This window comes from Anoplophora glabripennis, unplaced genomic scaffold (assembly GCF_000390285.2).
Source record: "Anoplophora glabripennis isolate ALB-LARVAE unplaced genomic scaffold, Agla_2.0 scaffold127, whole genome shotgun sequence".
NCBI lineage: Eukaryota > Metazoa > Arthropoda > Insecta > Coleoptera > Cerambycidae > Anoplophora > Anoplophora glabripennis.
The window spans coordinates 468,273-480,639 of record NW_019416291.1 but is presented as its reverse complement, the minus strand read 5'-3'; the positions used below and the strand labels follow the sequence as shown (position 1 = coordinate 480,639).

At 30.3% G+C, this 12,367-nt stretch overlaps 2 protein-coding genes across 3 annotated transcripts in view; both read right to left on the bottom strand.

Annotated features, from left to right (window-relative positions):
• Positions 1 to 6,516, bottom strand: part of LOC108903586 — a 7,501-nt gene extending 985 nt beyond the window's left edge. The window contains exons 1-4 of one of the 2 annotated variants that reach the window (XM_018705814.2): positions 6,397 to 6,516; positions 6,199 to 6,319; positions 5,902 to 6,087; positions 5,698 to 5,800 (exon numbers count right to left, since the gene is read on the bottom strand). In XM_018705814.2, the coding sequence (XP_018561330.1) occupies positions 5,698 to 5,800; positions 5,902 to 6,087; positions 6,199 to 6,319; positions 6,397 to 6,463 (477 nt within the window). In that variant the 5' untranslated portion in view covers positions 6,464 to 6,516. Of the gene's footprint in view, positions 1 to 5,697; positions 5,801 to 5,901; positions 6,088 to 6,198; positions 6,323 to 6,396 lie in introns of both variants that reach the window. The other variant, XM_018705812.2, reaches the window with a different exon arrangement.
• A 2,167-nt stretch (positions 6,517 to 8,683) lies between these two features.
• LOC111693209 overlaps positions 8,684 to 12,367 on the bottom strand; it is a 10,415-nt gene continuing 6,731 nt past the window's right edge. Inside the window, exons 2-3 of the mRNA XM_023457460.1 lie at positions 9,168 to 9,489; positions 8,684 to 8,949 (exon numbers count right to left, since the gene is read on the bottom strand). Coding sequence (XP_023313228.1) covers positions 8,684 to 8,949; positions 9,168 to 9,489 — 588 coding nt within the window. The remainder of the gene's footprint in view (positions 8,950 to 9,167; positions 9,490 to 12,367) is intronic.

Below are 12,367 nucleotides of genomic sequence, written 5' to 3'. Positions count from 1 at the left end.
TTAAGGTGGCCATATCCCTGGCCGAGAAATGGTGAAATTTCTGGCATTTTTAGGTACTGAAATCTTGAAAAGTAAAACGTGTAGAACAAAAGTAAGCACAAAAATAAAATCCTTGATGTTTTGTTTATTCATTGTTACCATTTAAATTTACCCAAATAAAATAATAACTAAAAAGAAGCTTTTGTAAAACATGCGTTTTTTGATATCTTAACCCCACATTTTAAGAATTATTTTCACGTACCTACTTATAAATAAAAGTAAACAATTTTATATGTAGTACTATGCAAGTAAATGTTATAAGAATATTTACATGTGGAGTTATGTCTAAAAAAGTTAGTATTTTGGTAGATTTCAGTACCTAAAACCTTGATGGTTTGATCGTTTTTTGCACCTGTTTATTCGTTTTACTGCGGCGTCTTTGAAAATACTCAGGTGGCATGACATAACATTCCTATTATTTGATAAGCTTTAGATTGTTCAGTTATTAAATGTTTGAAATTATTTATCTTTTATTTTGTTTAATTACTGTAAAAATAAGTTTAATAATGCAAAAAGAGCGAATGCCTGAGCGGCTTTTGCCTGACCTTGGGACAATTTGTTTATAAGACTGTTTTGCATGTCTTACTTTATTAGTTGTAAAGAGCAACTTAATTTCAACTTTTTAACATTTTTCTTTTTCGATACGTTTCTTTGGATCAATTAGAATCTATATCTACAATATTAACTTCTAAAATTAACACACTTGTTAGTCATTGGATTGACCGTCTTCCAGAAATTTCATCAACATCTATCGCTTTTTGCAATAATAATGCGTAATTTTCGAAAACTGCTATTTTCGTGTTCGACCTTTATTTTACAGTTAACAAATTAATGAAAAATGACTAAGTACCTTAAATTGTAGATAATTTATTTGCCTATAACATAAAATAACTAATATTCCGATAGGTTGTTTAGATTTTCGTGGGTAGTAAAAAAAGTGAAAAAACACGTAAAGCCACTTATTTACAGTTTGCCAACTTAGCTTCATTCTTTCGAATTACTTTTTTGATATTATCACAGGATTAGTCACTATAATCTGACAACTTATTGTGAGTTTATTATTAAAATTACAAAAAAGTTTTTAATACAAAAGTTTTAGCTTTTTTATGAATTTTTATAATACAGTATTAGAAAAAACAATTGAGTAATGGAAATCCATAGCCACTGCGATCCTTTCTCCCTCCTGTTTTTTTTTAAATAGTTTTAAACTGAAATATGTCGAAAAGTCGTGAATCAAACAGTAACATATTATATATTTTTGAAAAGAGAACAATTTAACGAAGTTAAGTATGCACTAACATATAGGGTGTTCCATTTAAATAAAAAAAATTTCTTTAATTTAGTGATTTCCATTATTCAATTGTTTTTTCTAATACTGTATTATAAAATTTCATAAACAAAGCTAAAACTTTTGTATTAAAAACTTTTTTGTAATCTCAATAATAAACAACAATACGTTGTCAGATTATAGTGACTAACCCTGTACATACCCTTCCCCGTCATAAAGTGTAATAAAATGTCTACTAATAATTTTTTCAAGTTTTCAGGTTTTATAATCTAATTCGACAGTACAAATAAATAACACACGTGTTATTTTTGCATCATAAAAAGATCATAATAAATCATAAGTGATTTTTTAGGCATATCATCATTATCGATGCTTCAGCTTACCCATTTTTCACATACAGTCGTATATATCAAAAATTACAACATTGAGAGACGTTATTACGTGAGAAAAAGGACGATATAATGTTTGTGAGACCAAGCCAAGTAACTAATACAATGTGTAACCAAGTGCAACCAATTTCAATCAGTCACACAGTACAAAAGTTATTAGACGTTAATTATAAGAATGTATAGCTAAAGCAATAGTTTCATTCTATTTTGAGGTAAAAAATCAGTACCAAATTGTGGAAAATAACTTCTACAAAGATCACTATTCCGATGTGTGATAGCATAGTAAATTGTTAAAAGCAGTTTATATGTAGAACGAATTTTTTCCACTCCAGATGCTCTTCAATTATTTTTTAAATTTTTTTGTTAGAAAACATCTTTTATTTATATATATATGTACTTGAGGGTACCTACTTGAGGATATAAAAACTTTTCTATATAATCGTCATTTAATACAATAAAATGTTAAAAAAGTTTATTATATTATCTTCAGTGTCTCTATTATCACCTAGAGTACATTTTGAAATCATCATTATACAGTATGAAATAGGTGAACTTTATTAAAGACTCTGCATACCTAGGACTTATTGTTTGTGAGATATTTAAATTTTAGTGAAAATGCAGGCTTAGAGTAGAAATTTAATATCAGCAATAAAAAAATTATTCTAAGTAAGCAGCTTTGGAGAGTGTATTTTAGATCCTTGAAGTTATAAATTGTTGTATTTGTGGTCACTTAACATTGTACAGGGTGTTCAAAAAACTGCTGGATACTTTCCTGAAATTTAAACAGCAAAAACTTGGTTAATTTAAATGAGACACCCAGTATATTTTTACATTGGGACTAGACCTCGATGAAGACACGTGGATACATCTTACAAAAAAAATCGATAAAAAACGAAACGTCACAAATATCTCCAATACCGTTAGAGATATGTATGTGGAACCCATGATACAACCATACAGAGATATGATATTGCGCATGCACGGCGCCATCTTGGCTACCTTGCTGACGTCATGTGGAAAGTCAAAAGTAAACAAACGGATCGTGGCCATATTCTTATAGTGTTGTGTGCGTTTTTCCAAGTTTTTTTATTGTTCCTGCCTGTATTTCTAATTTAATTCGTTGTGTGAGCTTGTGCTTCATTGAGCAGAAAAAGGAAATTAAAGAAAATTGTTAAATAGAAGTTCAATCACCNTAAATAAATAAATAAATAAATAAACCGATTAAAATTTACAGTTTTTTCCAAATGTGAAACAAAAAATAATTAAAGGAATCCTTTTCCCAAAATTATTATTATTGTTATTACTTTTCCTTTAATTGAAGACTGTTGTAGGAAGGATAGTCATTTTTTTTTTAAATGACAGCTGCATAAAAAGGTTTAAAACCTACCTCCTTCTCCCTTGTGCCGGGAAACCATTCATTAACGTTAACTTTTAGTGCTGCTAGCGCATTTATTACATGAACAATCAATGTAAAACTTTTAGGAGATAAAAGTTTAACCCTTTATTTAATTGTCTAATCTCCCTAATAATTAATATTATAAAGAAAATTATCTTGGGAACAAAGAAGCGTAGGTGATTTCTTTTTTTTTTAATTACTGTAAAAATAAGTTCTATTTAATGGAAAAAGAGCGAATGCCTGAGCGGCTTTTGTCTGACCTTGGGACAATTTGTTTATAACGCTGTTTTGCACGTCTTACTTTATTAGTTGTAAAGAGCAACTTAATTTCAACTTTTTGATCAGTTAGAACCTATATTTACGATATTAACTTCTAAAATTAACGTTTAGTAATTAAACAATTAGTTGTAAAAAAAAACAAACGAAATTAATTAACAAATTCAGGGTCAATGGAATCGGCGTTTGACACACATGTTAGTCAATGGATTGACCGTCTTCCAAAAATTTCATCAACATCTATCGCTTTTTGCAATAATAATGCATAATTTTCGAAAACTGCTATTTTCGCGTTCGACCTTTATTTTACAGTTAACAAATTAATGAAAAATGACTAGGTACCTTAAATTGTAGATAATTTCTTTGCCTATAACATAAAATAACTAATATTCCGATAGGTTGTTTAGATTTTCGTGGGCAGTAAAAAAAGTGAAAAAACACGTAAAGCCACTTATTTGCAGTTTGCCAACTTAGCTTCAACTCTTTCGCGTTACTTTTTTGATATTATCATTGTACAGGATTAGTCACTATAAACTGACAACTTATTGTGAGTTTATTATTAAAATTACAAACAAGTTTTTAATACAAAATTTTAGCTTTTTTATGAATTTTTATAATACAGTATTAGAAAAAACAATTGAATAATGGAAATCTTTAAATTAAAGAAAAACATATTTTTTTTAATGGAACACTTTATATATTAGTGCATTCGTTAAATTTTTCTCTTTTCGAAAATATATAATATCTGTTACTATTTGATTCAGGACTTTTGGACATATTTCAGTTTAAAACTATTTTTGAAAAAACAGGAGGGAAATTTATGTCTGACGGATCACAGTGGCTATGGACGAGGCATGCGGAACAAACAAATGACTTTGACAGAAGTTTATTTATCATCATTAATTTATTTCCTATAACAGACTATTTTAACAAAGAAATAATGTTTAGTGAGAACGAAAAGTTGATCAATGTATACAAAATTTAAGTGAATTGCATTCCCATTTCATACTAAATGCAGTTCTGAAAATTAATGGGGATTGAGCATCTATGACCATTTGTGTTTTAGTTGGTTTTTATTAATTAGGTATTAGAATTCTGTTAAAGTTAAGACTTGTTAAAGTCAAGAATGATTTTTATTATTATCATAAAATAAACGGATAACTTAATTTTTCATTCTCACTAAACATTATTTCTTTGTTAAAATAGTTTGTTATAGGAAATAATTTCATGATGATAAATAAATTTCTGTCAAAGTCATTTGTTTGTTCCGCGTGCCTCATCCATAGCCACTGCGATCCTTTCCCTCCTGTTTTTTTTTTTCAAAAATAGTTTTATACCGAAATGTCGAAAAGTCCTGAATCAAACAGTCACATATTATATATTTTTGAAAAGAGAACAATTTAACGAAGCTAAGTATGCACTAACATATAGGGTGTTCCATTTAAATAAAAAAAAAATTCTTTAATGTAGTGATTTCCATTATTAATTGTTTTTTTCTAATACTGTATTATAAAATTTCATAAACAAAGCTAAAACTTTTGTATTAAAAACTTTTTTGTAATCTCAATAATATACAACAATATGTTGTCAGATTATAGTGACTTAACCCTGTACATACCCTTCCCCATCATAAAGTGTAATAAAATGTCTACTAATAATTTTTTCAAGTTTTCAGGTTTTATGATCTAATTCGACAGTACAAATAAACAACACATTTACATGTTTCATTTTTGCATCATAAAAAGATCATAATAAATCATAAGTGATTTTTTAGGCATTGGTTTGGAAAATAACTTCTACAAATATAACTATTCCGATGTGTGATAGCATAGCAAATTGTTAAAAGCAGTTTATACGAATTTTTTCCACTCCAGATGCTCTTCAAATATTTTTTAAGTGTTATTGTTAAAAAACATCTTTTATTTATAATGTACTTGAGGGTACCTATTTGAGAAAATAAATACTTTTCTATATAATCGTCATTTAATACAATAAAATGATAAAAAAGTTTATTATATTATCTTCAGTGTCTCTATTATCACCCAGAGTAATCAACATTTTCAAATCATCATTATACAGGGTGGGCCATCAGTAACGCCTCGGTCGCTAGGGACCAAACGGCAAATGTTACAGAAACCTGTTTAGGTGAGTACGTGTTGGTTGATTACGGCTTACCGTAAAAAAATGGGTAAACTTTGTTAAAAGTTCTGCATACATACAATTTAAAAGTACATAACTTTGACATGGTACCCTGTATTACCACCTTTTCGTTATAAAAATAGTGATTATTAAATAAAAGATCTACTTACATCTGACTCTCCCAAATTGATCAAAATTTTGAAATCCTCCACGCTTTTCCTGTCTTCGGCTAGCAGGGCGTGTCCTTTTGTTTTGAAATCCTTGAAATCAACACTAAAAGCAGAAAATAACAAATATTATTGAATGCTGTAGAACTGTTTTGTCGATGTCAAAAAATTGGCCCAATTTGACCAAAGGAGTGGCCTTATACTTACTGGACTGACAAAGGGTGATCGAACTTTACTAGACCGGTCATATGAAGATCAGTTTCGACGATGGTGATGATATCAACAAAATTGAAGACGTAATCAAGTTGGCCTTTACTCTCGTCAAAGGTCAGGGTTTCTATGTTCAGGTTTTTGAGCCCAGAGATGGAGATTTCGGTGATATTGAAATCGCCACTGCACAAAAGGAAAACGGTTGAAAAGTTGGAAGATATAGATGATAGAATTATCAGTGTCAAAATAAAAAACTATTGTTATCAAGAAAGAAGCAAGTCAAATATATCTTACTTGATCAAAATATTCGAGGGAATCTTGATGTCTACATCTTTTATGGCAATTGAATCAGGGATGACTGCAATCATTTTTTCTATGGCCATTCTAATTTTCTCTGCAAGATCTACGTCTTTCTCTTCTGGAACAAATATCATCATATTAGTTTTTTTTAACGCTAGAGAAAAACAGAAAAAGAGGTTTTTGTATACTTACTAAGTGGCACACAATTTATGTTGCCAAAAATGGCAATGAAAAAGATGACAGTGACGAAAGTTTTCATTTTTATTTTCTTTACTCAGCTTTTCTGGTAAACTGGAGAAGTGAATGATTGTTGTTCGTTCTTGCCCGGTGTTATATAGTTCATTTTTGTCAAGTGGATGAGGAAAAACAAACACTTATCTAATTGTTGTTTTCACTAAATAACGGAATTAGTTCAAAGGTGTTTAATTACTCACTTCTATATGGGAATTTGTTCTGGATCTACTGGAATTATACCATTCGATCAAGTGCTCGAATAAAGTCCACTCTTGCAGTTGTTTTTATGAAACAATGTTTGCGCAATGATACATTATGAGCTGTAGTTTTCTTTTGGACTTTAGATATGGGTATCCAATTGTGTTTACTTTCTATGATTTAAGTTATGTTCATAGAATCCGATTGGATCCTTATTGGAATTTCAAGGAATTTTTTTTAATTATCATTATTTTCAGTAATACAAAACTTACTTAAGATATTGCCATAGTTACTTATTTATGACAAAGTTTTCGTTTTTTAGTTTTTAAGAATATTGAAGTAAAACAAATTCTGTCAGACAACAAAGAGAAATTACGTCCATAATATACATTTCATATATTATTTTGTTTAACATCAGAATAGTATTTCGGACGGATTTTTTTGTTAAAGAAGTGCCCAATATGATCGATATTCAAAAAATTGCATTTATAGCAGACCGGGATGGATCTGAAACTTTTATTTATTTATTTATTTAGTTTATTTTGCTTATAGGACATTACATGAATCAATATGATGGACAACAGTGGCCCACACAAAAATACAAATATAGATGTACACACACAGTATACAATATACACTTATATATGCTAACATAACAAAGTAAACTGTACTACAATTGATAAAATTCGGAAACAGAATAAAAACATTTCTTTATTAAACATTTTTTTAGTGTATATTTAAAGATATTCAAGTTATTACAGCGCTTAATGTTACCGGGAAAGTTATTAAAAATCATTAAGCCAATATGATCAGGTGATTTCGATATAGCAGCATATTTTGTGTAGAGCAGATGGAATCGATCCTTTTGTCTCGTATTTAAGTGATGACTATCACTATTTGTTTTAAACTTTGTTCTATTTTTATAAACATAAATACACATTTCTAAAATATATAATGAGGCAACAGTCATGAGATCAAAATCAACAAAAAGGGTTCTGCAAGATCGTGTACTTGGAACACCGGCAATTGTTCTAATCACACGTTTTTGTGAAATAAAAACAGTCTGTGATAAGGTGGAGTCACCCCATAAACAAATTCCATATCGTATTCGAGATTCTATTTGAGCATAATATACGTTCATTAACTGATGTTTATTAGGACGTCTTTAATGTTTTTAAAAAGCAAATTTATGGAGTTTAATAAACTGACTAAATTTTCACAATGTGGCTTCCAATCCATATGTTCGTCGAGTGAAATACCTAGAAATTTTACTGGTTCCGTGATACATTTGATGTATATTAATCTTTACCGATAAGGGTTCACAAATCTTTTGCCTATTATGGAAACGAATTGTCCTAGTTTTCACTATTTAAATATAGGTCATTCATGTTGAACCAATTGTTGAGTGATTGCAAAACTTCAGTACATTTATTATTTAGACTTTCGTCATTTTTTTGCGATATTATTAACGAGAGATCATCAGCATATAGGGCAAAGCAGATGTTTTCTAATACCGAGTCAATGGCATTTATATACAAAATAAATAATAAAGGTCCCAGGATGGACCCTTGGGGCACCCCTGTACCAACTATTCTAGGCTTAGAGGCAACACATGATTGAAAGTCATCTCCACGATATTATATAGATCTCTCTCCTTTTCCCTCGTGCCACAAAAAACAGTAACCATCCTTTGTATGAAGTTCAAAAAGAGTAAAATTATGAAGAATCAATTTAATTTTGTAATAAAGTGCAGACACGTTCGACTGAAAACTTGATCTAGTGACTCCTTGTCTTTTTCTTTTTCATTTCACGCCTCATCTTTTTTTATTCTCTGTTCTTGATAAATTAGCACTGAAATGTTTTGTGTTCGGTACCCTACACAGATGTCACATTCGTCTTTTTTTGGTACTAAATAGAGACAAATTTGATTCTTCAAAAATATATTTAAATAGGCTTAATCCAGCCCGTTCTGTTTTTCTACTTGTTAACCAAACATTTTTGTAAAAGTCGTACAATTCGGCTTTATTTTTCCAACGTGGTTCTAGGTTTAGAAGAGGAGTTCCGACAATAATGAGGTTCTAGCTTTGGCAAATTGGTAAAAAAATCTCAAACTGATTTTTTTCTCATTATTTCTTAATTGCTTCTTTTTGTCGAAATCATTACTTTTAGTTTCTACATCATCACGTTTTTTGGTTTCTGGTGAACTAAGGCTTCTATTTAACCAGCGAGTAATAGTTCTCATGGACACACCAAGCGTGTTGCAAAACATTGGTTTTGCAACACGCTTACCCCTTACCCTTTCCTTTTTCTTGTCTAGAAAAAAAGAATAAGAGCATTTTCTTCGGCACTCCTCTTCAGATTTTCGGTTTCTGACCCTTTTGACACTTAAGGCAATCGCTCTTCCACGGACGAATATTTTTTTTCTTCCCATGTGAATCTCCAGAATTTTTGAAAAATCTGTTGTCTTTCTTCTTCCTTTAGGATATAACATTTCAAAGCGATTTTTTTCGACCCCCTTTCTTCACACGAACACCTAACTTTTAACTTCCTTTCATTTTCCTGAACTACAAATTTGTTGTTCGTTGTTCCCATGTACGATTGTCTCTTCTTCTCATTAGAATTATATTCCCAGTCCAGTTTTGACTGTCGCTTCTTCCTTTTGTGCATTTTATTTTCATTATCCGAAACAATATTTTCTTCCCTCTGTGAGCTACTCTCTCTTTCAATTAGGTCTTTATCTTCATTTAACCCGGAATTTTCCTTTTCCACAGCAATATTGTTCTCAAAATCAGTTGGAACTCCTATTTCATTTGCATTGACGCCTTTAGAAACATCATTAAGGTGGCCATATTCCTGGCCGAGAAATAGTGAAATTTCTGGCGTTTTTAGGTACTGAAATCTTTAAAATAAAACGTGTAGAACAAAACTAAGCACAAAAATAAAATCCTTGATGTTTTGTTTATTCATTGTTACCATTTAAATTTACTCAAATAAAATAATAACTAAAAAAAAAGCGTTTGTAAAACATGCGTTTGCTGTTATTCTAACCCCACATTTTAAGAATTATTTTCACGTACTTATAAATAAAAGTAAACAATTTTATATGTAGGACTAAGCAAGTAAATGTTATAAGAATATTTACATGTGGAATTATATATAAAAAAGTTAGTATTTTCGTAGATTTCAGTACCTAAAACCTTGATGGTTTGATCGTTTTTTGCACCTGTTTATTCGTTTTACTGCGGCGTCTTTGAAAATACCCAGGTGGCATGACATAACATTCCTATTATTTGATAAGCTTTAGATTATTCAGTTATTAAATGTTTGAAATTATTTATCTTTGAGGAAAACACTATTTAAAGAATATGGGGCCCTTAAAGTTTGTGCTGTTATTTTTTTCTAGCTTCTCTGCTTGGTCGCTATTCAAAATATTATTATCCTGTCTTAGATTGGTGTTTTTGTAATTAGTCTCTTCAAAAGTTATATTGGTGTTGTTTAGAGTATCTAGGTCTATAATGGTTGGTTTATAAAAAAGTATTAGTCCTAACTTAGCCGTAACTTAACCTTAATCTTAGTCTTAAAAAGTTAAATGTACAGAATGTAATGTATCGGTTTATAAAAATCTTAACCTTGCCCTAGTTCTATACATACATTTTGTACATTTAAATTTTTAAGACTAAGATTAAGGTTAAGTTACGGCTAAGTTAGGACTAATACTTTTTTATAAACCAACCATAAAGGCATCTAAAATTCACAAAAAGTAAGAAGCTAACTTTTGCCGCACATTTATGAGGTTAAAATAGCTTTTATTGAATTTTGCACATTAGCAAATATAATTTTTTTCCCAAAAATCGTAAGTTTGACCTTCAAATTCAAGGTCAAATTTTCATTTTTATACTACGCCCGTATTTTTCCCTGATTGTTAACTACTCAACATTTCCAATGACTTATCAGTCTTGTCTTCATTTAATGGCTATCAAAAGTTATTAGATTTTGTCCATCGACTTATCAATTTAGTACACTGTGCGCCGCAATCACCCTTTTCTCCCGACATGATCCTTGTGACTTCCTATTTGAGTATCAAAAGGATATTCAAAGGACAATGTTTTTCAACAATGGTCGAGATAAAGGTAATTCGTAAATTAGACGTAAACGTAAAAGACGTAAGCATAATAAAAGTTTCAGTTGTTATTGTGTAAGTCTTAATTCGTAATTAAGTCTACGTATTTCGAGGCCTACTCTGAAATAAATAGTTTTCTGATTTAATTTCCACTGAAACCCTAAAATTGTAAATCATCATTTCGAAAACAGGTAAATTTTTTTTTATTCATTTAGAATTGAACATAGTTTAATAATTTCTTATTGGAAATTCAGACTTTTGAGGGACAAAAGAGTTTGATATATTTTTACTCTGACAGAATACTACAAGTAGCGCCCCCTAGAACTGATTGCAAAATAATTATCATTTTCGTAATTACCACCTCAGAAAACGTAGGCATACCAATTTTCAAGACTATCGGTTCAAAGATGCTCAAGATATTTCAAAAAATCGAAAACAATTTTTCAACTTTAACATTCTGTAGATCGAAAGGGAGCAACATTCGGATAAGGCATAATTGGCTTAATCGTTCTATATTGAAGTCAACAACCTGCCATTAAGCTCTGTCCTATTATTAATGAATCACCCTGTATATCTGCTCATCGATATTATTATCAGGCATGAATGATAAATGAATCTAAACATGGCTGCTTACTACTAGATACCGAAGTCCAAATTTCTAAAAGGACTTTGGTCTAGCAAAACAAAGTTGAAATTGCAATTTATTCTGTAAATAACCTGTCAGGGTATCAAACCGGGAACTCTTGTAGAAGTGAGTAAAGGTGAAGAACCTGCAATAACTGTATCTGCTCATCGATATCCTTATCAGGAATCTGATAGCGACATCCAAATTTCTAAAAGGACTTTGGTCTAGCAAAACAAAGTTGGAGTATCAAACCGCGGTACTCTTGTAGAAGGGAGTAAAGGTGAAGAACTTGTAATAATAACAAAGGTCGCGTTGTCCTGTCAAAATCAACTAGAAGATGAATTGCGATGTGAGATCATATCATAGACCTTTAGTCCAGACGGTATCTGTTTCAAAAAGTCCATATTTGGGTGAATCGTATATCCACGGAGATTTTTAGCTTTTTGGCTTTCAAATATCACTAGAAATGAACATTTTTCTATGCGCATAAAAAAACGTGGGCTTTTGGCGGCACAATATGTTAAAAAAATTTGAAAAATGTCATATTTTTCTTCCTAGTTAGTTATGTATCTTTTCAAGAGTTGATTTTAGGCGAAAATGAAAGAGGAAAAAAATGTTTGTAATTAAATTATTTTTTATTAAATTAGGGAAGAAGTAACCTCCTCTGATGAAGAGGAAGAAGAAGAAACGTTTTGCCTCGTATGCCATGGTCGTTACAGTTTATCCACAATAGATTGATTGCAATGCACGAAATGTAAATTTTGGGCCCATGAAAGTTGCACAGGCGGCAATCCCTATTACGTATGTCTACATTGCGATTCCGATCATCATCGGAAGTCATCACTTGTAACCTTGCATTTCATATAGATATAATATTGTTAGTTATTTATATATTTTTAATGTTATTAAACACTTATAATACTTAATAAACAGTTTTCTCTCATTAATTTTGTTAACGACAACTTACCCCATATAAAACGACAACA